Source organism: Branchiostoma floridae, chromosome 19, assembly GCF_000003815.2.
Source record: "Branchiostoma floridae strain S238N-H82 chromosome 19, Bfl_VNyyK, whole genome shotgun sequence".
Lineage (NCBI taxonomy): Eukaryota > Metazoa > Chordata > Leptocardii > Amphioxiformes > Branchiostomatidae > Branchiostoma > Branchiostoma floridae.
The window spans coordinates 7589262-7616450 of record NC_049997.1 but is presented as its reverse complement, the minus strand read 5'-3'; the positions used below and the strand labels follow the sequence as shown (position 1 = coordinate 7616450).

The following is a 27189-nucleotide window of genomic DNA, read 5'->3' as shown; positions in this document are numbered from 1 at the left end:
GGTCGAGTTCGATAATGGGCCTCCTAGCGGCTTGCTAAGGTACTGCAGCAGGACCTGCATGCTTGATATCTCGCGTTCCGGACATGCTGCGGTCGTGATTTTTGAGCGTTAGGGAGCCCTTAAAGCAGGGAGTGATTGCTGCGAGTTTGGGCCCCCTAGCGGCTTTCATGGAAGTGCAGGCGCCGGTTTAATTGCAAACTTTTGTCTGCGGACAGCATAACTCGAGAAGACTTTGACGGATGCAGCTGGTATTTGGTGGGTGGGTAGGGGTCTGCGAAACGAAGGGGGAGTTCGATAATGGGTGCCCTAGCGGCTTCCCTTGGTACTGCAGCGCAACTTCCGGGTGTGTTTTTCCATCTTCTGAACATGGTATGGCCACGAGTTTCGGGTGTTAGATAGCTGTTGTGCTCAGGAGTTAGTGACATAAGTTTGGGCCCCCTAGCGGCTAGTGTAGGGATAGCAGGGGCATTCTTGTCGAAAACTTCTGTCAGTACAACCCCACTCCACCTTAGCAGCTGTCAGCACAGTTGAGGGGTTCCTGGTCCATGAATAATGGACTGGCCTATGATCAGTCAGTACTGTGAGCAACCTGATATTTCAGAGGTGTAAAGGTCAGACCTTGCAAATGTGTTAGTTGACCCTTAGGCCATATGATCAACTTGGCAAGCCAAAATGATGGGCTTATGTACATAACAACGGTCTTAGTCTGTATTCTTCTCCTTCCTTTGAGTTTGAGAGGTCAAGGTACACTGTCATCTCTCTTTTCACTTCATGGTCTCAATTTGAGCTGTCCTTGCAGTAGTCTTTTAAAAGCCATTTTCAGTCTCAAAGCCTTCATGCATTCAAGTCTGTCTCCAAAGAGTCAGTTTGAACTATGTAGAACATGTATCTTACCTTTTATATCATATGGTTGTGAGATTTGGGGCAGAGCTAATTCAGAAGACAATTGCCCAGCAGAAATTACACGGAGGTGATTTTGTGGAAAATCTTTTGGGTGTACATAGAGATACAAGGAACATGAGGTAGTAGAGCAGAGCTTGGGACATTGTTCCCAATTGACTTACATATATCTAATGTACAGTCAAGTTGTGGCTACACTTCAAACATTCAGACTTTTTAACACATCCCCTATTGTGAGTAGGCGTGTTATCACTCTGTCATCAAATTGAATATGAACTGATGAACAGCTGTAAGGAATTCAGGTTACAAGGCGTAAGGGAAATTTGAAACAATATCGGTTACTTTTTTCTATGGATGTCTGAATTCACAGTTAGACAATAAGTACATAATGTACATTGTTGAAAATGTGGTTGAAAGATATATATATACAGACATGTTTTCATTGACTGTCTACAAAAAAGTAAAGAAGGGATTCTCCAGGGAATATTACATAAAATTTTCTAGATAAATATGTGGTATGGTGGGCTTTGTGCAAATTTAGAAGTAGTGCCTACCCCCTTGCAATTGTGACAGGGTGGTGGAAATGGTACTTGTTTCTCGATGCTTTAAGCTTGAGGGTGACTTCTGAACAGTTTCATACAACTAAAATGCACATTTGTGGAGTTATGGTTTTGGAGCTGAGGGGTTGCCGCACAAACCTGGACAATAGACTAAAACCACTGCGACAATTTTACCTTTGCCAGAATGGCTAAGGTTAGGTTTTGGATGTGTTTGTGTGTCTGTGTGTGTGTTAACAGCATAACTCGAGAAGCCTGGGATGGATCCTGATGATATTTGGTAGGTGGGTAGGGATCGGGAAACAAAGGTCAAGTTTGATAATGGACCCCCTAGCGGCTTGCTAAGGTACTGCAGCAGAAACTCAACTTTGGACGAAATAACTCTACAACTTGTTGACGGATCGTCATGATCTTTGGTATGTAGATAGAATGAGTGATGACTTACATAATGGGATACTAATTATGCACATCAACAGCTCATTTGCATAATTAATTAGGAAAATTTATAAATCCACAGCATTCCATGATAGGACTTTCAAACTTGTCACATATGTAGCTGGGAAGGAGAGAAATGGCTATAGATATCAATTATGCAAATGATGACCTCATTTGCATTATTAATGAGAAAATATGAACATGTTGACGGATCATCATGTTTTTTGGTATTTAGGTAGCGTAAGTGAAGACCTACATAATGAGATACCAATTATGCAAATCAACAGCTAATTTGCATAATCAATTAGGAAAAGTACAAAACCCCCCACTGCATTTCATTATAGTACTTTCATCAAAGTTGTCACATATGTAACTGAGAAAGAGGGAAGAGAGTAAGGGGTGTATTTTATTAAAGACTGAAAGAGAATAAGTCAAGAATGGATCAAAGGATCATCATGATTTTTGGTATGCTGATAGCTTAAGTAATACTTGATACAATTTGATATCGATTAATGGTAACTTGGGATCTAATTTGCATAATCAATGTTGAAATTTTATAAACCAACTCCAAGCATATGATTATAAAGAAAATGAAATGAGTAACGCATTTGTCTACAGACATCATTCTACATAACAAACCTTGTTATTTGGCAAAGGTATGTGTTCGTGGAACTCTAGTTGTATGTGCGGTTAGATACGTGCTTAACAATGAGCTCGAGCTAAAAATTAGAATAAAATTGAAACGGGGCGTTGCCTGATCACTAAGAGAAGAATCATCGTTGACACGATAAAAAAAGAAAGACCTTTGGCCACTGTTTGACCAATGTGTTATTAACCTCTAAGATAAAATGACCTACTTTCCTGGGTCTGGCTAGAAGAAAACACCCCCACGAAACGACACATCTCTCATACTCTGAAGCTACGTGCATTCTTGACGTGTCGAAGAGACTTCTAGTATTCCAAAAGGTGAGTACATCACTAGTTAGACGGCGAACATCATGGTGTACACTGTGGGTTGTGCAATGCCATCAACTGTTTCAGTAACAAGTTATCAAACACATTATTATAGTCAGCGATGACGAAGACGTCCTACCACCCCGCCATTTTGAATTATATTTGTTTGCGTCATTCAGTCATCAGTCGGGTTTACTCGTGTAAAGTGATGTGGTGTCATCTACAGTAACTGTTATAGCTGGTCATTTACTTGGCAATGTCTTTATTGTGATCAGTTAGGAAAACATCATCAAACTCAGGATATCACTTTACAATTGGCAATTGTTATCGCTATTCAGCGCCCTCCATAGCTTAGACTCTGAAATTGATGCTTGTCGAACGTAAAAGGTAACGATCAAAATGACAGGAGAAAGCACAACTTGTTGCACACAAGCACACAAAGGTACAATCAAGATGCCTTATTCACAAAAAACAACATCCTTTAAATGTTAAACAGGTGTACAAATATATGCCAAGCTTGCTTATCTTAACCCTTTAATCATTCTACAGAAGACGTTTGCATGCCCTTTGTCTCCAGTCTCACGTGTCTATCTGTGAAATATTTTGGTACGCGCATTTTGAAACGCACATTTCAGATAGACTATCTAAGTGGATATTTTATGTCTGAGATATCTTTTAGTGCTTTCCATTTTAAGATTCTGAATTAGCTTCGAATTTCCACACGTCTGTACATTTTTTGGAACATCTTTCAGTGTAGAAGGGCGGGACTTTCTCCACGTACCAGGTATGTGACCTGGGATGTGGCTCGGTCATTGAACTTTGACCTTCTGGAACATTCGCCTGCCGCTCTCCACTAGCCTGGCCGTATCCAGCCGTAATATAGGACCCATATAGTTCCCGAGTCTCCTCTCTCCTCTTCACAAATTGTGAAGAGGAGAGAAGAGACTCGGGAACTATATACGGCTGGATACCAGGCTAGCTCTCCACAAGTTGTTGAGATAAAAAGATGTTAAATTTGTGTTGTCGTGAAGTGTATCAACAGCAATGGTGTACGTAACGTTCCGCTGTTTGCGGTAACTTTGTAAACACACGAGTTGATAGACTCGTAAATTAGGTAGTCGACAAACTAGTATCCACCAGATACTACCACTGTCAGTCAGATGCAAGGCACCTATATACACACCTATACATTAGCTAGTTGTCTAAAACACTTATCTCTGTGTAGGATCAGAGCACCCTGTGGACACCAGCAAACGACTGTGGAACGAGTGGAGCAAAAGGATGACGTTAAAGTTGTTAACCACTGCAGTTGCTATATTAATGACAGGTTAGTCAATTTCCATCCGTTATCATACTCTTAGGTTCAGAATGTGGATAGCTCTATACATTTTTAAAATTAAGGTAACGGACAATTATTTGGATACAAACAACCTAATCAATCCAATTGTACTCCAAGTTCAATATTCATTGCGAAATCTGTGAAATTCTTAAAAGAGAAAAAATAAACCACTACTACCACTACTACTACATAGGTGTATCAATGGAATTTAGACATCATTACTGTGACATCAAAGGAACAAATACGTAACATCTAAAAGCGCCTTATTTTCCTGTTGCCTAGCAACAACGGAAGTCGCCTGCCAGAAGAGTGACGTCAACAACCTGAGGAAACTCCTGGAAGACCATTTTAGCACCAACCGTCATCACGTGACCAACCCGGCTGGGAAGACAGCTGCGGCCAAGTTTGTGAGCGACACTTTCCGCAGCTATGGACTGATAACCTGGGAGTGGAACTTTCAGGGAGAGAACAAGGTATTTGGATTGCTCTACTTTCCGTATCCTTTGCATGACCCATCATTCTCATACTCTTGTGGCCTGCAAATGAAACACAATTTCACGTGTTCTTAAATTTGACCCCAGAAGAGCAGAAAAGCTCCTTAATACTTTGTGTGGGGAAAATTTCATTATAAAGCGAGAAATGTTGATTATTCTATTAGCTTAGTATAATGCCTTTGTATAGTTAAGTCGTGTATTTTTGTTTTCTGTTGATGCTTGTTACAGTATGCTATTTACGACCTGTACCTAGCTCGTCGAGGCATGAATGCAAAACACAAATATTTCATTCATTATGTGCATATGTAAGCTGTTGAGTTGTTACTCCGTACGCGTGTTTAAATCAAGCTTCCCAGATGTATGAAGAAATTGATCTGAGGAAGGTCACTCCAAAACTTCCCCATTTCAACATACCCTTTTGTAGATGAAAAGATCAGCCTGATGTGTACTGACTTTACGGTCTCTCCACCAGTACACAGGCACAAACATCTTCGCCATGTGGCCGGGAAGGAACACAGGCACGGGACTGGACAGGCCCATCTGTCTAACGGCTGACCTGGACACGGATAAGAACAGGCCTGGACGAGACGACAACGGGTCAGGCATGGCCGCGGTGCTGGAGGCAGCTCGACTCATCACATCAGAAACCTGCATACAAGACAACACCATCTTCTTTGCCATATTCGACTTTGCACATAGATCTGGTGGTGAGATGTTACATTTTGATTAAAGAATGCCTCATCTTAGCCCTTAAATTTGACCGTAAGAAACAAAACGTCTCAGTAAATTAGGCTCTTTTTTGGCGTAGTTTCCATGTAAGCCATCCCGAACTGATCGCCGCCAAAAACAGCTGGCCGCGGGGGCCCGTTGTTACACCTTCTCCCAGGCCGTGTATGACATCACGATATCGCCGGAGAGGGACCAAGTGTAGTCAGAGTAGTTTTTGTAGTCATGCTAGCTACTTGTACTTGCGAATAGAAAATAACGCTTGTTAACGTTGTGGCTTAACTTCTAATCTTTTAGACATTTTAGTAACGATGCTAGTACGATTTCACGTGAAAATACCTTATAGAAAATGTCTGCTTGACGTTTTATCTTTGCCATCCATGTCCCTGCCCAGGGAAAGATGGAGCATGCGCAGAAGGGTCCTGTGGAAGCAAAGAATTCAACAACTACGTCATCCAACCATACATTGAACACCAGAAAATAGATCCCACCCAGTGGTCCGGTGTCATCACACTGGACTGCATACTGAACTATAACAGCTCGGCCATGTCTCAGGAAATCCCGGGTGAAGAATTATTCAAAGTGGTGAGGGCTATTGTACAGCATTTTTTTTTATATCATGCCAACTTACTGTTTTGGCATAGGGCATTCAGATGGGTTTCCGGTGTTCTTATACCCCTGTCACATTTGGCGAAAATCAATCGGACGACGAATCTGCCGCAATCGCCCGAGCCTCACTTATAATAATAACTTTATTGCACAACAATTGTACAAGGTACAAAGTATGGCTTATATGTGACAGGGACGGTTTTCCTGTGAAAAATAAGCGCAACCCTTTGTCGATCTTAAATATGGCCGCTCTTCCATCTATACGCCCAAAGATCGTGGGTAATGTGACAGGGGAATTAAGAGTATGCATCGATGTGTGTCTATTTTACCATGGCTTGATTGACATGAAATAATTTGTTGATGTCCTCAAACGGTTCAGTTTCCCTCTAACCATGTCTCAAATTGACCTATAACTGTATTTTACTCTTTGCTTCATGCCTTGATGTACTTTACATGTGCATGGCGACATCATTAAACGTTTTGTTTGCCAGACTCCAGGCCTGAAAAGCTTTTACGATGGCATCAAAGCAAACGGCCAAAGGGGAGATTTCATGAGCGTCCTCTACCGGACAAACAGCGACTCTTCTCTTCATTCAAAGTTCGACAAACAGTGGGCCGCGGAGGGCAACCCTCAGTACAGAATGCTGGTAAATAGATTGATAGAGGTTGTATTTCAACCGAGCAGATTTTCTCATAAAGCATAGGAACGAAGTTTGGTTTCCGTATAGAAGTAATTACATTTCAAAGTTCCATCAAATTTGATATATTTACGCCATACAGGTCTACGTGTCATTGACATTGTACGGATTACGCCCATTTTCCTTTAACGGGGGAAATTGTGGTGTAAACTGTAAAAAAAACTTACATTCTGCAAAACATACTTTACTAACTAGTCTAAAACTATGGCTCAATTTTTCATACAGGTGATAACAACATATTGAAGAGAATTCACAAGTTTTTATATCTGTTTAGTCTGCAGACATACCCTACAAGAACGTCACAGACATCATCGACGCCAAAGAAGGCCCCTACTGGCAAATCTACGAAGAGCTCGTCAATCACGACATTTACAGCTTTTGGGAGGAAAATGAAGACATCCCGGCCATCTTGGTGTCGGATACAGGTATAGGGTTTTGTCAATTTGTTTAAATTTGCGCCTTGAATTTGCCGTAGATTTTCCCCTCTAGTATACAAAATGTGCAAGAACAGGCTGCTACAATTTTGGTGCAGATCTCATTTGTATGCAACGTTACTGTGAGGTCATGCCGGGATGCCGATGGGATGGCCAATCCCATATTTTGCTTTGGGATTTCATTTTCACTCGTTACTTCTAACAAGCGATTTTATCCCATTTCGTAGGAGACACACGTGGGAGGGAGAAACCCTGGAGTGAGTGTAGACCTGAAGACAACATGGAGTTGACCCCAGATCGGCTGCAGTTCCTGAAGAAAACCACAGATGTCGTGACAGAGGTGATCCGGGACATGTCAGGGACGCGACAGCAATGCAGAGGTTTATGCTCGTGTCACTGATAAGTGCAGTCAAGCATCCCTCATAGTGACCAACTTTGCACGCATACTAACCAGTTGGGGGATTTTACCTTTTCCCTACTCTCCAAGCAGAGGTCGAATCGCGCAGATATAGTAGTAGTCTAAAAAATTACACGCGCGCTCTTCTTCTTTTCCCCATTCCCACGTGTGTGTGTGTGTGTGCGCGCTGTGTGTGTGTGTTTTATGCAGGAAGTACAGGAAAATTCAATGAAGCGTTACATCTAACGCTACTTTCTGGTACGAATGCAAAACGTTTATCAAAACTTGATGATGAATTACAATACACGACAAATCTTGAAAAAGAGAAATCTGTTTTCCTCAACCCATTCATCTGTTCTGTAGATCCAGCACCAGAAGCACCTTCTGGCTTTAATTCCGGTCTCAGTCTATCCGGAGAACTGACCCTGGGGCCGGCCGACACAAAAACCTTCACACTAAAGGTGTCGTCATTCACGTCCTCTGGTCTCGTTACGGCAACCTTGTCAAACTCAAGTTGGACTCTGGACTTCGAAGGTTAGTTCTCTATCACAAGAAATCATCACAGCCTAGATTATCTCGGGCTAGCCGCAAATACATGCAACGTGAAAGTAATACGTGTCAATTACAAGACAAGTCCTATTTACATGAATCTATAATGAGCCTCCACATCCATGTTTGTCGGATCTATAGGAAGGCTATATAAGATAGATGTATCATAATATCTATTATTTAAGTCAATACCGTTACCTACTCTTGTAAAAATGCCAACTTCTGATGAATATCCTACTGAATTTGTTGCGGCTGAGGCCGAATCCTCATACCAGAATGGCCAAAATGGTAATCTGACAATACGAATCATCGTTTGGTCCCACAAGTAGAATATGAAACTGTAGATGATGTAACACAGGGATGTTAAACTTAGAACCATACTTCACAGCTCAACACTCTTTCTGTATTCAGGTCGTTATGACGGTGACACACATCTGCTGATGCTGCGCCCGAAGCCAGTAGTAGACGACATAACGTTTAAACCACTGGTTTGTGGCATGACTGGAAACGTATGTATTGTCCATATATATCTTTAAGTGGCATGCCAAGATAGATCACATTTTAAGATTGTGAAGCAGAGATTGGATTAAGAAAAATTCGAGAATTCGAAAATATAACAATAAAGGCACGTAATTTAAGTAAGATATTGTCGAACCTGTCCAACAGTCATCTACACGAAATGTCGTACTTAACTTACAAATTTCCATGTGTTTCTCTAAACAGTGAAATATTAAAATGGCAGGTATGGATGATGTTTTATTTCATAACTCTTTGGAGATGCAAAGTATACATTCACCCTTAAAAACTGACGCTTTCGTGTCCGTGTGTTGTGAACCCAGCTGGAGGAGCTGTCTGACGGTGTACTGTACAGCGGCAGGCTGGAGGGAGGGTGTGGTCTTACTGCGGAGGAAAATGCTTATGTTACCTTTGTGCTGTATAGTGGAGGTTTGTGTTATTTTCTTGACATCAAAACAAGGCCAATGTATATGGACTCTTGAAATGAGGTTGCATGTATTATGGTCTAAATGGCCGCGTTTCCATTATACAATTGTACCACTACTAACCCCACGGCAAACCGTACGTCTAAATAGAAGTTTGAAAATGAAGGAATCATTTCTTTGTTTGTATACTTCTTTTCTAGGTGCTAGGTGGGTAAACCTTTAACCGTTATCCTAAACATTCTGGTTTGATTAGATGTTGGCGGGTCCAGTTTAGCTTTGCCCGTCATCCTTAGTCTGGCTGGTGGAATCCTGGTCACCGCTCTGGCTGCCTGGTTCATCTTTAAACGGTACGTATACAGCGTGCACGTATCTATACAATATCAAAACTACTAACAGAACAACAAAAACACTCATGAAATTTAAAAAAGGCCTCATTTAATCTTAATTCAAGATGCATGATAAGCATAGTCTTATGAATATATGATGTTTGTAGACAAATATCACATTTAAAACAAAATTTGTGCTTTTTTTCAGGAGACGTGGATATGAAGGCGTGTAAAGGGATCTCCTGGTTAATCAGGGCCATTTCACAGGTTTAAAGCTGTCAACGAAAATGTGTGATTTGATCAATCGTATGTAAATGGAATGGTGCAGTGTAAAAGGGCCTTTACGCTGAAACCGATTGCAGTTAGAATAGTTAGAATCCATTTAGAATCCACTTGGAATGCCATTCGATATTTCTCCACTTCGAATGCACCTCGACAGTTTCTGACATGTCAAAAACTTTCAAGCCAGCGTTAAGAACGGGGACGAATATCTCGAGTGCAGTAAGAATGTTTAGAATACAGTACGAATTGCCAGGAATTGCCAGGAATAGAAAACAATTTTCCATTCTGACGGCATTCCGGCTCATTCGTGCTCTCATGTGAAGGGGGCTTAAGCATGCAATACACTATATAAGCAGTAAAAGAGTCATAACTGTGTCATGTAAAATCATTGAGATTTCACATTAGGTAAAAAGTCTACATTAAAGCAACATAATGATTGGAAGAAGCTCAGCTAAAACTAATTCACTTATTTGAATGCCGCAATCCGTAAATAAAGAACAAAGGTCCCAAAACCTTTTTAAGGCCGTAGAGGCAGTGGTTTGTTATACAACGTGTCTATAGTATATGGCACGGTATTGGAAGGCGGAGCCCTGATCCTCGCTTTCTACCTCCCCACTCGAATTCAGGTACCCATTTTTACATCTGAGTTGAGTGAGGAAAGTGCCTTTCCGAAGGGTACAACATCGGTGGCATGTCAGGATTTGAATCCATGACCTCTACGTTCTGGGCCAAGCACTCTAACCTTTACCCCAGTGCGTGCTGATACCGAAGCTGAGTCAAAGAAATAAGCGACAGAGATACACAGATTCACAAGGAACACTTTAATGTGGTGGCTGGGCAGTATCGTCTGCAATTATTATACATTTTACTGTCATTTAATCCACATTTGGCCCCTAGTCAATAGATGCCTTTTCACAGTTTTATAGATAAGAGTCAACTGGCTACCATAGTTTTCAATTAATAGAACCCCATGTTATGTACAGACAAAATATCGTTATTTACAGAATACAATGTATAAAACATTACACCATTGCACTATACACATCTCAGTGCTAAACCTCCAGTTTTCATAGATTGAAAAGTACTGATTTTTCTAAATGTACAAATTGTATGGCTATATAAAATGAATGCTAAGTGGTGTGCCAGAGCTGAGGAACAAACACTGATTTCAAAACTTGGTATCTTGGTATCCCCTCCCAACGTCTGCTTGGACATTACATCTAAAAGTGCTAACTTTCTTGGCGAAGGTAAAAGACAGTACTCCTCTTACAATAAGACACGCCCCTTGATCATCCTAAGCTCGCGTAAAATGCACGTGAGGGGCGACTTTCCTGCAAACCTGACGGTCTGAAGGATATCATAGTGATCAAACAGCGTCGTGTGGAGGAGTGTCGTCAGCATAGTGGCCTGGTCGACACTGATGTCCTCTTCCTTCGCCAAGAGCTGAAATAGCAAATGGGAAAAGCTTATTGATGCGGGGATTAATAATTTCAAATGATCTGTACCCACCCGCTACCGTCTCATTAGATCTAATCGTTAAAATTGCAAACTGCCTACTCAGCAACAAAATCAAATTCCGAAAAGTATTATTTCTTTGCTTACGTCACATTCTCATACTGTCACCGGGCCGAGCAGTTTGCGGTGACAAAGAGATATGGAATAAGCAAAACAAGTGAAACAATAAGTAACGACTCGGCTCAACTCATAAGCATAATTTTTGCACATTTCCTAAGTTGACATTTTTCTTTCCCGCAAACAGTCCGACCTGGGTCCAGTTTGGGATTGTGACCCAGTTCTTCAAGTGCTACTAAATTTTCTAAGTTGCTGTAAAAATGTAGTACACTCACCTCCGCTAAATCCAGCGACCGGAATGCCGTGTGTTCCACTAGACGTGACCAGATTCCGCCCCGCACTGCTGCTATCAGGAGTGGGTTGGGGTCTCCCGTGTCTGTTGCGGTTACCAAACGCTGGGCGTCCTCACATCCAGATGGACATGGCCAGATCATGCGCCCACGTTCTACGATCGTCATACTGGCAAAGCCTACGTGAACAAGATAAAACGGCAGGTTGGATATCCAATGACAATATGTATATAGAACTGGAGAGACAATAGACTGGTGCCATAGGTCTAGATTTAGGTCACATTTTGTTCCATTGATGTCCGAAAACTAAGTCAAAATTTCAAGCCTTCTATGGTGTTGCAGCAAGACGTAGAAAAATTAAACTGCACAGAATTCCACCTCATAAGGTCTCATTGATGTATTACTCCGAGTGGGTACCCTAAAATAGATCCGAGCCAAAAAATAAACGGCTGCACGGACGCATGTTTTTAGCGGTGAGAAATTCCCTTTCAGCCAGCGGAACTGATCTCAAAAGTTAGATTGGTGAAGGCTTGTTTGTAACTGAAGAAATTAGCAGGTAAAGTTTTGCAGCCGCGCGCTAGGTCGGAGGTACACAGTCGTGGGTTCTGAGTGGTGCGGTTGTACACTAGCAGCGAAAAAGTGCCTTTTTTGGAGATTGACTAATCGTACTTTGTAATTGCTATAAAAAAGTTCCAATGCTTAGTTTACGTTGGCAATTTTGTCCCACGATATAGGGTAAATGTGCTCAACATAGAATGAAAAATCTGCTGAAATTTCACGTAGCTTCATTATGAACGCGGCCATTTAAACCACGAATTATAACATAGACGTCTATGGGAAGAAGAAACTCATCAATGAGACCATAACCTACCTTCGGCTAAGGCCTTGTCTATGGGACAGTCAGTTTCTTCGCAGTCTCTAAAGGCGTGCAGCAAGAGGCACATCATCTTCCTGTAGATTATTGCGCCTTTGTCTGCGTCCGTGGCAAAACTCTGGTCGCCAAGGCGGTTCAGGAACACGGGCAGCATCAGGGCTATGCAGTCCGGGTCACACCAGGGGAAGTCTGGGCATCGCCAAACCTGCAGAAATCATATATATGTATATATGATCAATCTAAAAACTGTTACATAATGAAAACACCTAACTGAAGCTACGGTAGTTAAGGTTGTATGTATAGCTAGCTGTATAGTAAAAGTGCAAATAATAAACACGCCTGCTTTATCGTCGAAATCTACTATTTCATCATGAATGGTGGAACAAATCATCGGTAAATACCACAAATAAAAATGGCATATGAATCTAAACGGATTTGCTTACAGGAAGTGGAGATGCCTCAAAGGTGCTTGATAATGTTGCAGATTGTCCCTGGTAACTTTCTTGTCCATTATCTCTGCGTAGCTAGAAAATAAAACAAGTGGCATTTATCTTTATTCAAGTTACAATGCCCAATACAGTGTGAATGAAATACATCTAAAAAAACTCTATGTTATGATACAATACAATTATACAAAAAAAAAACACTTTTGAGGCATTACAGAAATACTAGCCTTACCTCTTCAGCAGTTTTGCTCGTCGACGCCGAGGATTGGAAAGTATCGGTAGACTTTGTCTAAAATATCATAAGACAAAACAAGAAAAAACAAATGATCAAGATTGGAACTACTAGTATTAAGCGTCCATTGACCTGCAACCCTAAAAAGAAAAGAATACCCCAAAATGAAAAAGGGCCTTCTTTTTAAAAATGGAGAGTGTTTTGAAAACCAACCTTATATCTAAGGGACAGTGCTGATGTTGCTTTCTGACCAGTTTTTGTCTCTTTGGCAACTTCCGACACGTAAATATCCTCTTGGTCCTGCAAATTACAAAATACATAAATTCAAACGAAGAAATGATTAGCTTAACACTATATTTTCGCTACTTTTGTCTGTTTTGTTTACTGTTTTGAAAATTATTAGTCTCCCTTCGATCTTGTCTTTACGAACGATAGGGACATATAGGCCTGGTATATCAACGTACCTTTACATCATCATTGGCACGTAGGATCTCTTCATCATCCACGTGGAAGGGAAGCTCACAGGCCTCCTCATCTGGAACTGAGCTGAGAGAGCTGTCGGAAGACACGCCACCCTGAACACAAGAAACGACCGTTATGGTTAGATCGAGCTTAAACTAAAAGCAAGACATAGCCGTACACACAAACACACACACACAGACACAGACACACACACACACACAGACACACACACACAAAGACACACACACACACAGACACACACACACGCACACACACACACACACACACACACATACACACACACACACACACATACACACACATTAAGTCAAAAGAAACTAGAAGGTCACGGACTTACGTTGCTGTCAACATTGTTGAAAAGTTTGTCCTTGATATACTTCTTGAGCGACAGTGACACAGGAAGCGGTTGCAGCTGCAAATTTTAAGTGGGATAAAAACTGATTAAAGTTATTAATGACATCTATGTCCTTGAGCGACAATCAACAGACCCTTACTTGCATTATTTGCAGTAGTTTGTGAAACTACTTTATAAACAGTAAAACTCTACAGACAAGCTCATGATCTTTCAACGATAGGCACAGAATGATAGATACATAGAACTATGTACTCACGTTTGTACCGGGAAGACCTTGCAATAGTTTCCCCACGGCTTCGATCATTGTATCTATCTCGGCATCGCTCTGTAGCTTTATTCCTTTCTTTTGGAGATTCAAGAAATCCTAGCCTGATAGAACGAAAAGTGGACAATTGATTCATTGTATGTCACAACATGTGAGGGAAAAGATTAGCATTCACCTGGAAGCTTACGTGAGAAGTTTGCATGAGTGCATGAGTTCGTCAGATAAGTTTTCCATTGATATGATCAATGTGCGGGATACACATAATAATCATGCTTTACCTTGGAAATGACATGTGGCACATTTTCTTGGTCCCCTTCAAAGACGACGATCAACTTCTCTTGATTGAAGTGGGAGCAACTGAGAATAGTCACCGTTCTTCCGTCCACAGTGTCACTAAAAACTAGAAAGGCCGACATTTGCTTGAGAGCAAATACAGCATATTTCAGCCATCTCCCTCATGCAACAATAGGCCTTGAGGTCGTTGACCCCTTTGGCCATTCAAAAATGACCAAAAAACCCCCAAATATATCATTTTAAAGTGGTCCATGTCAAAAAATATACATGGGTCATTTGAATAAATATCTAGAGCACCCCTTTACCAATTTACGGGTCATTAGGTTGTAAATCGAGGGAACAGGAGCCAAAAATGTCAAAATTTTGTCAAAAAATGGCCATAAAATCGCAAAATTAAGCATTTGTTGTACCGTATGGGAAAACTTTTATTGAATTTATGTGCACATAATTGAAGGGCACTTTTATACCAAATTTCAGATCATTTGGTTGTAAAACGAGGCTACAGGAGCCAAAAATGTCCTTTTTTGGTCAAATAATGGCCAAAAATCGCAAAATTAAGTATTTTGTTGTACCGTATGGGAAAACTTTTATTGAATTTATGTGCACATAATTGAAGGGCACTTTTATACCAAATTTCAGATCATTTAGTTGTAAAACGAGGCTACAGGAGCCAAAAATGTCCTTTTTTGGTAAAAAAATCGCAAAATTAAGCATTTTGTTGTACCGTATGGGAAAACTTTTATTGAATTTATGTGCACATAATTGAAGAGCACTTTTATACCAAATTTCAGATCATTTGGTTGTAAAACGAGGCTACAGGGGCCAAAAATGTCCTTTTTTGGTCAAAAAATGGCCAAAAATCGCAAAATTAAGCATTTTGTTGTACCGTATGCCAAAACTGTTATTGAATCTAGGTGAGCATATGATCAAGGCACCTCTGTATCAAATTTCATGTCATTCGGCTGTAATACCAGGGTACAGGAGCCCGAAATATACATAAAAATTGACAATAACCTCAATAAAATCATTTTAAAGGCAGATATGAAAAAAATGAAAAAAACACCTGAGGGTATTGGCTTATTCTACCTTTGTGCCAAATTTCAAGTCAATCGGTTAAAAAATGGCGGAGTTGATTCGATTTGAAGATTTGACAGGAGAAAGAAAGAAAGAAAGAAACATTACGAATACAATATATTTCACCATACCTATGGTATGGCTGAAATATAATGACCAAACACACCTGATCTGATATTTGTTATACTTTTAACCTATCCCTAAGTGTTAGTAGATATCATTTCAGATAATTTCGTGTTTCCAGTTTTTTACACGTTTTTATAGGATAGTAAGTTGGTGATCAGGGTAGTGTGTGAAATTCAATTGAATCCACGGATAGTCACACAGCAAATGCACTGTTTTTTATACATGTTGTAGATACTATTTAGATAGTCACTCTGCTGCCGTCTCAAGTGTTAATAATGAAAGCTATCAAATTCAATGTAAACAAATCATTCCTACTATTTTTGAAGTTGGCGAATCTTGGATCTCGTGTGAACTCCTTCTTCCTCAAGAAACATAGTCCTCATCTTGTCCTCGATGTCAGCCTGCATTGCCTCCTTCCTCATGTCGTCAGGGATACTGAAGTATAGGTAAACAAAATTTAGTTCTTCAGACAGGCAAAGTATTAGAAAACATCTTGATAAACTGTATAAGTATTACAAATATGCAAACATGATTTATTGTGTGATTGTTTTATGTGTTTGGATGCTGTTATAAAGTTGTGATATGTTTTGTTATAATTGTTATTGTTAAATGTTATGTAATTGTTCCCCGGCTTACGTAAAGTACAGGTCAATGGCTGATTTGTTAAAGTGAAAGTGACCGTATACATTTATATCATACTCATGCTGAACTTAAGTTTGTACAGAGAGCTGAAGCAATTAAGACACTTGGTGTTGCTATAAAGGTGCATTGAAAAGCGACTAGCTGATTTGTTTTCTTTGTTATCATGATCACCTCCTTTGTGTACTTACGCACGGAATATATATATAGATAGCGTCTTTCATCACATTCTTACCTGTCTATAGTTATCAATTCAACATCCTGTGACATCGGGTTACCCAAACAGTGGTTCTGTATGTCGAAGAGACGCACGTAGCCATCCTCTGACCAGCCTTTTAGTCTGAGTTTCGATGAGAAGGACTCCTCCCAGGGAGTTGCGGGCGCTGTTGTGGAGATGGGAACTTTCAGGGCGATAAGAGACTGGGAACCTTCCAACACAGCGACCGCAAGTTCCCCAACCTTTCTACCCACGTGTGGCGGCTCCATCTGTCGTTAACGATGAACGTTTATAAGATTTTGTGCCGATATGAGGTTGATATTATTGAAAAAGAACTAGTATAAAGTTCTATACTATACTATACGCAAATTTTAGAAAATAAAGCATATATTTCAAAAATATCTATATATACTTGTTACTTAAAGTATAGAATTACATACTATAGTTGGCTTTCAATAATATCAACCTCATATCAGCACAAAATCTTATAAAAATCTTTTTAAAAAGTTGGCGTCATTTTTGAAGCAAAATAGAAACGTCATTCGCAGCATTTAGCATCTGCATTACTTATCCGCAATTATTGCGAAAAGTGTCCTCCTCAGAGCAAGCGACGTAGAATATATCATGGTATGGGCACAAGTTCCACATATGTTGTACTTGACACATAGTACCATTTACCTAGGTAAAATGTCTACATTGAATTATGACCACATTTCATGCTTAACTTAAGACATCGTAGATTGATCACAATGTCAATCTTACAATTCGGTACATGTATCCACACAAATGGTGGAAAGGTTAGCGATGAATTGGGGTTTGGTCAAAAGATGACAACAAAGAGTTATTTCATAATCAATAGGTTAGGGGTAACCAGAGAACGTTAACCTTTGACTTTGTAATAGAGTAGAGAAGCACATTGTAACTTCCTATACTTGTTTATTTTCGTGCTAAATAAATAGTATTCTCTATTACGTAAGACATTCTATTGGCCGGGATTTGATATGTTTGCAAGGGTCCAGGGAAATCCACATCCAGACAAATAAAGGTTCAAATACACGGTCATGCCTCGGCAATCTTGACAGAATTTGCTAGATAGACATTCATTGAAGACAGGTTTAAATACCTGGTCGTGAGGAGTGACAAGTGCGATTTTGTACTTTTACAAAAACACGAATACATGGATGTGGCCAGTAGAAAGAAATGAAGACGGACATTGATCATAGAAAATGGTGCTGGTAGCGACACTTAAGGTGTTTCACTTTCTTTGTTGACACAAGATCTACAATTAAACATGGCGGTCTATTATATTGCCCTTTACAAAGAACATACCCTGCCATAGTGTACCGTAAACTGCAGTGATGGCCCGTTCAGGGAAGATCATTTGAGATTAAAGATATAGCGCAAGCTTAGGTGGAAAACATAGAGAATGTACTAATGCTGCTGGTCGATGATCTGAGCATCAACTGATCAGATTCATACCATTTTGTAACTAGTCTTAATCGCTCAGAGGACAGAATTCATCACTTAAATTTGACTTACTGGTGGAATATCTCAAATAGTTTGTCCAGAATACGAGAAGATAACATTTCAACGGAAGTATCCTATTTAATCTGTCCCTTTTTGCCTTTTCATTAACACATAGTAAGTTCTTTCAACGAAAATCTCAATGCAATTCGTTATCGTTTTGCAACTAAAAAAAGCATTGTGCCTCTTGTTTGAGCCATGATGTGGCTACAAACGTGTTACAGAGAAGTAAGGGTTCACATACCTCGTTTTCGTTGCTCCAACAAGTGATTTGGACGTCTTTTGTGCTAGTTCTATGTCAGCGTTCGCGCCAACAGTCCAACTTTTACTACATTGTGAGATACTAGTACCGGGTGTTATCAAAATATCGCGAGAAGTGGCGAGGTTTTGCAACTACGCAGCAAGAAATTCGAACAATAGAGAACTGTAATTTAATGACTTTGTCTAGTCAGTACTAAAGTTTTGTGATGTAGTCAAAGTATATCTCTCTCGGCTTGGCTTGCTTTTCCCTACATAGTGAAAAAAATAATCGCCTGTACTAAAGTGAACTATACACACGTATGCCCTTTGACACACCTGAAGTTATGATCATAGTTAGGAAGTGACCGAGAAAAACAACAACAACGACGAGAATGTAATTCGAACCAGGCCGCATGGAGCGCACCGGAGATCATATTGGTTCATCCTTCAATATGGCATTGGATATTGTATTTCATCGCCATAACAACGAAATTTTCCGAGCCAAAACAAGCGCACGTCATAGACATGAAACTACTGAATTGAAACTACTCAGAAGTCCTGGATGTTCTGTTTCATAAACACTCGCTTAGCCTTTCCTAAGTAATTGGTATCACTATGGGTGCGAATTAATTATTTCTGTCCATACATTGATTCGTAAATTCTCAAATCCTATAAAAGTCCAAATCTAGATATCATCACAAGCAAATAACAGGTTAACGTTACAGATATAAACAATACGGGACACACTAGTACTCAAGGTATTTCTGAATGGGTTGATGAACAATGAAATATATTCTACACATTGTTACCTCGTCAAGAAATCTGGTTTATTGTTGATATTGAACAATATCATACATATTCTCATGTAGTAGCCTACGATGCATATATATATATATATATATATATATATATATATATATATATATATATATATATATATATACATGAATGTGTTTCAAACGGTTTACAACACTTACTGTCTAAATAATAGATAGAAGCATCTAACTAGTCTACGAACTTGAAATCTAACAGTATCCATATGTTCGATATTAGCTTAGTTTAGTTTAGTTAAGCAGCACAATATTGTTTGCTTTATAGTACTTATAAGCAGAATGGCATATTCTTCTTCATGTTCAGAAAATAGATATAAAAACAATATTTCCTTATCATTAAACTTCAATATACATGGCATTACCTTAAACTCTAAGCTGTTGTTGTGATGAAAGACCGTATTCTTTTTCATTGTTCTTTTATTCTATCCTGGGTACCATCCTATTTCTACCGGAGCTCTAAAGGTAGAAATCGGATGGTAAAAAGGCTACTTTTACTCACAATCATTGGATGAAAAGTGAGACGACTTGAAAACCGGTTGTCCCTCCAGCTATCTTTAGTAAAATTCAAATTCCTAATGCAACCAGACAAACCTTATTCTGTCTCTACTATTATATAGCTGAAAGGCGAGAAGTTGAATTTATCTAATGATAGTAAGTTTTTTTTTTACCTGTAAAATTAATTGTATCTGTTAACAATGTTTTGTTGTGACCTGTACTTGGTAGCCCATTTTGGCAAAGTATGCAACAAAAGTGTGTCTTAGCTTAATTCATTGAATAATCGTTTCAGTTTTGCAGCCAGCACCAGCACCTTCCAAAGAAACCAACTTGTTGTGTAATTCCTCCATGTTACACTCCAGCAGTGCTCCATACAATTCAGAGATGGACGCTTCTCCTGTCCTACCCTGTTGCCAACGCCTAATCATTTCATAGATTTGTTTGTCCAAATCGCTTCTATTTTCATTTAAGATGTGATCGATTTCGGCCGGTGTAAGCCCCAGACATTGAGCCAGCGCTTGCCACTCCCGCCCAAGTCCTCCTACAAGATGCTCCATCGCGCTTCTCGACAGCACTGTAAGAAAGAATGAAATCAAGTAAGATAATGCAAAGACTTGTCAATTTCCATTGTACTTTTTACCACTTTACAAGTCAACAAAATGAAGCAACGTTATGTTCAAAACACAAACCAGCACTGAATATCATGATTAGCTTCAACCGTTATGTTGATGCATGATGATAATACTTGAGACAGCTAACGTGGACCGACCATTTGTCACAACTTGCGCAAGACGTTCTTGGATCCTCTTCCTGTATGCCACGCTTGAAGGAGACGTCTGCCACGAAGCAGAGGAAACGTGCGTGCTGGATAGAGATTCGCTGGAGTGCGCCAATGGGGTTTTTGCAAACTCCATGGAGACAGAAAACCCCAGGGGTATGTGGGTTTTGGGACTGGTTTCCTCTCCTTCGTAGTCTTGATTTTCGGGTGTATCATCCCAATTCTGCCAAAACATATAACAAAGATAAGATTTTCTTTCCTATGTTCGTGATTCTGCCGATCATCATCATCCTTATCATTGTTTTATGACCCAACCAAAATTGTAGTAGAAACTTTTGCAGTTTGAATGTGTCGTTGATTGACTTATCCGAGTGTGCCGTATGAAGAGGTAAGGGTAGTAACAATTTCAATAAACACATTTACATGAAGGTAATAAAAACGTTGCATTGGCACATAGTTGTTTGTAGGTCCCTTGAAGAAGTTGTCCTGGAAATATGAAAAAGTCGGCTCTTACCTCGTGACTGTTGCAGTTACAGTTGCAGTTGTTTATTACTTGCAAATCTTGTGAGTGATACGGTGGTGGTTCGTTCACATGAAGATGACCCTTTGTACAATAAGTATACTAGTATCAGACGCTTATAGTTAACACAATTGTTACTAAGCGGCTAGGCGGTGCAAACCACAAATTGACAAATACATCAATGCTGCACAGCTGATCATTTCAATTGTTGTTGTTAGAATTCTAAATGGCATGTATTTCATCTGTAATCCAGGAAGTGTAAGGACACTTGTCAGAAAGCGAGTAATAAAATTATCAAAGTTATTAGATTATGTCATTTACATACTTTGAAAAATTACTTTCTTTACCTCGAACTCAGTTGGACTTGTGGGAACTTCGAAAGGTTCTTCTTGAACTTGAATCTGTTCGTCACTCATCAAGACAGCCCTATGGTGCACGGGAGATTTCTCTCCGTCTCGACTTTCCTGTTTTGGTCTGCAGGTTACTGATAGGCAACACGCAGCTTGGTTAGCGATCAACATTGCTCACAAAACAAAACAAAAGATACTACACGTTACAAAATGTACAGATTCGAGCCAAATTACATCCGAATTGCTTTTATTCATCTGTATTCATGTCCATTTATTAACATAATCTAATCAGGGTTAGAGGCATTTTGCAGTCATCACATCTTATGATGTCTTTAGTACTTAACAGACCGATACAGAATTTATACATTAATCTTTAAGAGAGATATCCTACCTTTTCTTTTCGAAGTTTTCTCTCTCAGTCCCCTCTGGCAAATGGTAATTTGCATGACGATTACAAGCAGTAGCAGCATAATAACAGCGATTGTTATGATTATTAACCAATGAGTCGGATCATCCTTGGACACAGCAGGTGAAATCTCGGCTATTTGGCTGCGTGGATCACTAGTTTTTGATTGTGTTATCATAGTTGTTGTTGTAGCGATCACTTTCAAAGACGAGGTTGGTGCTACAGCTATCCCCTTTTGTCTCAGAATTTTCCTCTCTGTGGAAAAATGCGGTCATATGTTATCCCCCAGGTCAGGGTTCCGCAGACATCTTTTTCGCAGAAGTCTGATGTACCCATACTATTCCGTAAGGTATCGAATCCATTACAGAAAATAAGGACAAATTCCTAAAATGATGTTCAAGTTACCACAAATTAACCCATACATTTCATAGAAGTACAATAAAGACAGTCAAATTGCCATTACATCATGAGTAGATCTGTAAGGCCATGTTGATTTGATTATATGGATGACATCCTCAGGGAACTCCAAAACTGATGCGAACGAGCGAATAAAAAAAAAGTTTGGCCCAAAAAAAAGTTGTCTTCAGTATGAAATTAAAGTGGCCAGGAATGTTGAGCATAGGACTAAACACACATAGTATGGTATACCATGATCCTCTGGACCTGAATTTTCTGTACTGGTACCTCCCACAACCAACAATAGATTTTTTTTTCTTTCCGTCCTTTCACATCTTATTCTTTGACTTTAGATTCATTTTGGCATTCTACATATGGCATTAGTTATCTGGCATTAATTATCTTACAACCTTTCCTATTGGACATTTGAAATTGTCTTCATTCATAGTTAGAGTATAAAAGACCTGTTTCTTCCAGATCTCTTCAGTGTCACTGACGAAGGATAGTGGATTCTATCCGAAACGTCTGACCGTTTCAAAACCATATCCAGTTGCTTGAGTAACTACTTTTGGCGCATTAGTTATCTGTTTTCTGATACTTTTTTTTCAATCTACGGAATATTTGTGCTCATTTTACAGCTGCTTTGCACAATTTATTGTTTGGTCGAAAACTTTTTTTTTTTTTGGAAATGGCCGAAAATTGGTGCGAGCGCGGATGTCATCCATATAATCAAATCAACGTGGCCTAAGTGTAAACACATCTAATTGTTACAAATGTAGTCAGGGTAATGTCGTCTAAAGCGTAGAATAACAAGTAGTTCGTAGTTAGAATAACAAATATGACACTTCTGCTGACCTGATGTATTGGCTGGAGCCTGTGTTGTAGAGATTACCGTTTCCTTTTCGGCGTCCATTGTTTGTTTCCTGTAGTGCCGACGTCTTCCTCTCATCGCACTTGTATCTCTGCAGATCACGTCCCTTCTTGACGTTCCCTCGGACATCGTGATCATTCCCTTTGCGGTACAACTGAGAAATAGCCAACACAGTTTGGTTACATTCCATATATTACTTTCTTGAAATTCTGTTTTCACGGTCCTGTTGATTAATCATTGTTACAAAATGTGTTCATATAGCTTTAATTGTAGAAGTTTGAATATGGGTTGCCAAAATCTGCCAGGAGGGCAGAAAAGTCAGATTTAGATGTTTTCAAATTAGACCTGTTACTTACTTCGTCCAAGGGCGACAGTGCTGTGTGTTGGAATATTGGTTACTGAATTGTCCTTCAGGGCAATGTTGGCAGCCCCCTGAGAAAAGATACATTTGAGGGAGATTGATAACAATGACAATGACAATTGTAATTTATGAAATAGCAAAACCTGAGAATGCTAACTAGATTCGGAAATTTGTCCTTTTACATTGACCTCTTCCCCACGTACTAGGTTTTGTCCAAAGTATCTATACTTTTGTAGATCTAAGAAACTAAGCACGTAAATTGCCTCATTATTACTTTATATGACTTTGGTTGATTTTCCTTGTATGTTAAAAGAGTGAATTTGAAAATGAAGAAAACACTAATACATATAGTTGGGTTGAAACATAAGGAAATGATTGCAACTCTTTCTAATGAAACGACAGCAGCGACTGTGGTGCTGGCAAAATAAACATCCTGTCACGAATCGATAACGGTGGGTTTGCTTGTAAAGAGTGAAGCGTCTGTACTGTTATGCCTAGGTTACACATAGCCGACTTTGGCTCCCGAACACTAGCCGACTCTTAGCCGACCCAAGTGGGCAGTAGTTCGGGAGTAGTCTGACCAGTTTAGGCCACGCCTATTTTTTTAGCGCCGAACATGTCCCGAACATCTCCCGACCAGTAAATGACTTACTCCCGACTGTGTCCCAAATGCAAACTAACCTATCACCAACCATCCCGACCTCTAGCCGCAGACTGCCGAATCACTCCTGACTGATCCCCAACCGATTGCCGACCCTCTCTCGACTTGAAATAGACATAATCATCGATTTTCAAAAGAGTGCTCATTTTCGTTTTTAATCAAGATTATCCTTTCTTCTATTTTGTAAACATCACCAAGAGATCAAATTTGGATCACATATAGCTCCAGTGCGGCATTTATGGTTCTTTTTGTTTTTGGCTGGATGTCGGTCGTGGGAAGTTCGGGGGTGATTCGTCTACGTCCTGGCAATAGTCTTTTTGCTTGGAAATGAGTTAGCAGAGATTTGTCTACGGTCTTGGGGTGAATCATTGGTAAGTTGGAAACAAGCTGGGAGTAAATCAGCAATGTTTATGCCATGGTTAAGATTTAATTTGACTGCTGACTTACTCCGAACACCAACCGAACACTAGCCGACCGCGCCGAACACCAGCCGATCACCAACCGACCCATTCCAGAGTTACCGTTCAGAGCCGAATGTTTTGAACATTTCAAAACATTCGGATGGAGCAGCCGAACACCAGCCGACTCAGCCGGACAACAGCCGAACGCCAGCCGACTCAGCCGAACGCCAGCCGACTACAGCCGACTAGCTCCCGAATCACTCCTAAACCATAGTCGGGAGAGTGTCGGGAGCCAAATTCGGCTATGTGTAACCTAGGCATTAGACAGGCACCCACCTCTGTGTATCCCCTTTCCTGGTCGACAAAATGCGTTCCGTACACAAGTGCTGTGTCTCTTGTGGAACCCCTTTGCACACCGACAGGCGATAGGTGTGTCTTCCTCAGAATAAACGACGTGATTTGGTTCACGGCATCTGACGCAAGATGTCTCATTGTTATGAGTTGGTGTGAAGGTTCTACCCTTACACATCTCACATAATGTAGAATTTCGCAATCCATCGGCACATGGACTGACCATGAAGTACCCTGAAATAAAACAAAAGCTTCACGTAACGTTCACTGGGTAAAACGTGTCACGGGTCCATAACAAACTTGTGATAGTTTCAGAAATAATTTATAGGTTTTGACTTAAGGTGAAATCGCAGGCACCGGCACTCCATCGTGACCTCAACGAAGTGCCTACATCACAGCCTACGATGATAAGTTTCTATTCCGTATCTCATGAATATCTCATAACAAAGGTTACATATGTTTCAAGGTCCATTTAACATTTGTACGTACCTGGGTCACAGAGCTCACACTCCCATTCCATATTTACCGCTGCTTGAAATAAGACGACGGCCTGAGAAGAATAAAACGTATTAAAATCTATGACTTTGCCAAATATATGTATTCCAAGTACACAAATAGTAATCTGACAAAGACTTAAAACGCTACACGAATGAATATTGTACATCTACGTACAGAAATGTATAGGAAAACCCCAAGTCGCCCCAGGATTTGATTTGTCTCACTCCAATGGATATTAGTTGACTACTTCAATTATGTTCTGTACAGACATGACAAAGCAAAGGCAGAAACTGACTTGTTAAAGGTAAAAGCGAAATACCGGAAGTAACTGAGGTGTAATTCTGCACGTCGGCAAAAGGATCCCGGGAAACTATTTTCTTAACTTTTTTTAATATATGTAGCTTTCAACTTGTACGTCACTATACTTGGTATAGAAATGGAAACTTAGTTGAATGTACAAATTTAGCAGTGATCTTGAACGAAATAAAGGTAATAAGAGGGAAAGCTGTACTGAGAGTTACCTAACGTTACGTTGCGATCGGTGGGGACTTTCCACCTGCGTAACAGGCTTTGTTTAGCAAACAAAAGAAATAGGTGGGACGTGTTTGAGGGTCATTACTCATGCTACGTGGGGTCATTCACTGTATAATAGGCATGGATCATAAATGAACAGCAAAAATTGTTTTTTAATGCTGTGTGCATAAGCATTCTTATGCTGTGATGTTAACGGGTTGTCAAAATGCTCTGATAATGTGTATATTTAGTTAGACCCTTAAATCAGAACTGAGTATGGAATGAGTTTGCCTGTGATCAAATTCTATCAAAAAGAATTAAAGGGACAAGTTTGAAAATTGAAAGAAGTTAGCAATTTTTCCTTCATAGTGGGAAATATGAATGTCTGTGTTTTGCGGTCATAATGCTCTTGCACAATGCAGACATACGATTGCATCATTTTTTTCAAACCTGGATACAGGTAATGGTCGGTCCCTACCAAATCCAACATGGCGACGGCCTTCTCAAGTATGATCAGTGCTGATGGACTCTTGGGAAAACAATCGAGTTTATCATGAAAACTTCTTAAAGTTACATTAATCATATTGGTCTCCGGGTACAACAAGAAAACAAGGTACATTTTCGCATAGTTTTCTTTATGGTCTTCTTTTAATTTACCTCCGTATTTCGAAGATTGTTTCACCCTTTTTTAATTCAACTAATCAAGTTGTTGTGTCTTGTTTACAACTGGTAGTCAGTCTGAACTTGTCTCGATGAAATCAACTGCCAAAGGAGTTATCCATGTATTGGCTTAGTGATGTAAAAAAGAAAATTTGGGCATCATTTGGCAACTTTTACAGCATCTGTCTATATTTTTCTGTCGAGTTATTAATTTTACAAATCGTTTCCTCGTTACGTTCAAATTGCTGCGTCATGTTAATACGAAATGTATCAGTGCAATGGGTGATCAAGGAGGCCATGAAAATTTGAAAACATATCTCTAGATTTAGGATAGTTCTCTGGAATCTATATCCGTTCAAGTATTCAACGAAATATGTTCCAGATGTCTATGGCGTGTACATGGTAAGATTAGAAGAATATGTGGATGCAAAACAAATTCATTAACTTTTTTACATTCATCGTCATTGTCTAGGAATAATGTTTGTTTCTTTAGTCTCCCTAATATCGTGTAAACACTCGTAAAAACCTTTGCAGATGGCAAACGTCGCCTTGGTTTCAAGGGTGGACGATACACACCACCTTGGTGCCATAATCTCCAATGAAAAACCCCAGGACAAGTTTAACAAATTCACCGTTCCTTGTAACATCATAGAGGGATGGGAAAGCTGCTACATCCAGATGTATAACATGCGGTGCTACACCGTCCAAGATATTCAGTCTCAAGAAGCCAACTTTATCTCTGGCGACAGGTATGAACGTGCAAAAGATTATTATTATAGCTATCCACGTTAAAAGTACAATTACCTTAAATGGCATCGTAGTT

At 39.8% G+C, this 27189-nt stretch overlaps 4 protein-coding genes across 4 annotated transcripts; 1 reads left to right on the top strand and 3 right to left on the bottom strand.

Annotated features, from left to right (window-relative positions):
- Nucleotides 1–3819: 3819 nt before the first annotated feature.
- Nucleotides 3820–9126, top strand: LOC118407159. Its single transcript, XM_035807577.1, has 11 exons — nucleotides 3820–3895; nucleotides 4072–4173; nucleotides 4468–4658; nucleotides 5152–5386; nucleotides 5800–5990; nucleotides 6506–6661; nucleotides 6987–7137; nucleotides 7374–7536; nucleotides 7653–8077; nucleotides 8504–8601; nucleotides 8932–9126. The coding sequence occupies exons 2-11, from the start codon at nucleotides 4128–4130 to the stop codon at nucleotides 9088–9090; spliced, it is 1815 nt and encodes a 604-aa protein (XP_035663470.1). The 5' UTR covers nucleotides 3820–3895; nucleotides 4072–4127; the 3' UTR covers nucleotides 9091–9126.
- A 739-nt stretch (nucleotides 9127–9865) lies between these two features.
- LOC118406929 lies at nucleotides 9866–11890 on the bottom strand. The gene is made up of 2 exons (XM_035807332.1): nucleotides 11489–11890; nucleotides 9866–11084 (listed from the first exon to the last, which is right to left on the bottom strand). Exons 1-2 carry the CDS (start codon nucleotides 11669–11671, stop codon nucleotides 10908–10910), a joined length of 360 nt encoding a protein of 119 aa, XP_035663225.1. The 5' UTR covers nucleotides 11672–11890; the 3' UTR covers nucleotides 9866–10907.
- Nucleotides 11891–12354: 464 nt separating this feature from the next.
- LOC118407158 lies at nucleotides 12355–16779 on the bottom strand. The gene is made up of 10 exons (XM_035807576.1): nucleotides 16527–16779; nucleotides 15968–16087; nucleotides 14437–14551; nucleotides 14150–14257; nucleotides 13876–13950; nucleotides 13520–13630; nucleotides 13269–13355; nucleotides 13056–13112; nucleotides 12821–12901; nucleotides 12355–12582 (listed from the first exon to the last, which is right to left on the bottom strand). Exons 1-10 carry the CDS (start codon nucleotides 16775–16777, stop codon nucleotides 12355–12357), a joined length of 1233 nt encoding a protein of 410 aa, XP_035663469.1. The 5' UTR covers nucleotides 16778–16779.
- A 2426-nt stretch (nucleotides 16780–19205) lies between these two features.
- LOC118406876 (tumor necrosis factor receptor superfamily member 16-like) lies at nucleotides 19206–25505 on the bottom strand. Its single transcript, XM_035807264.1, has 10 exons — nucleotides 25368–25505; nucleotides 25185–25245; nucleotides 24681–24929; nucleotides 23278–23353; nucleotides 22906–23075; nucleotides 21640–21909; nucleotides 21246–21382; nucleotides 20893–20982; nucleotides 20370–20601; nucleotides 19206–20174 (listed from the first exon to the last, which is right to left on the bottom strand). Exons 2-10 carry the CDS (start codon nucleotides 25213–25215, stop codon nucleotides 19873–19875), a joined length of 1557 nt encoding a protein of 518 aa, XP_035663157.1. The 5' UTR covers nucleotides 25216–25245; nucleotides 25368–25505; the 3' UTR covers nucleotides 19206–19872.
- Between the last annotated feature and the right edge of the window lie 1684 nt (nucleotides 25506–27189).

Coding starts and splice junctions, on each gene's coding strand:
- LOC118407159 (XM_035807577.1), top strand. CDS start 4,128: ATGACGTTAAAGTTGTTAACCACTGCAGTTGCTATATTAATGACAG. Junction 5,991..6,505: donor GTGAAGAATTATTCAAAGTG/GTGAGGGCTATT, acceptor TTTGTTTGCCAG/ACTCCAGGCCTGAAAAGCTT. Junction 7,537..7,652: donor CAATGCAGAGGTTTATGCTC/GTGTCACTGATA, acceptor CGAATCGCGCAG/ATATAGTAGTAGTCTAAAAA.
- LOC118406929 (XM_035807332.1), bottom strand. CDS start 11,671: ATGACGATCGTAGAACGTGGGCGCATGATCTGGCCATGTCCATCTGGA. Junction 11,085..11,488: donor GGTCGCTGGATTTAGCGGAG/GTGAGTGTACTA, acceptor TTGCTATTTCAG/CTCTTGGCGAAGGAAGAGGA.
- LOC118407158 (XM_035807576.1), bottom strand. CDS start 16,777: ATGGAGCCGCCACACGTGGGTAGAAAGGTTGGGGAACTTGCGGTCGCT. Junction 13,356..13,519: donor GTGCCAATGATGATGTAAAG/GTACGTTGATAT, acceptor TGTAATTTGCAG/GACCAAGAGGATATTTACGT. Junction 12,583..12,820: donor TTGAGGCATCTCCACTTCCT/GTAAGCAAATCC, acceptor TGATTTCTGCAG/GTTTGGCGATGCCCAGACTT.
- LOC118406876 (XM_035807264.1), bottom strand. CDS start 25,215: ATGGAATGGGAGTGTGAGCTCTGTGACCCAG. Junction 20,602..20,892: donor GTAACTGCAACAGTCACGAG/GTAAGAGCCGAC, acceptor ATGTTTTGGCAG/AATTGGGATGATACACCCGA. Junction 20,175..20,369: donor TGCGCAAGTTGTGACAAATG/GTCGGTCCACGT, acceptor TCTTTCTTACAG/TGCTGTCGAGAAGCGCGATG.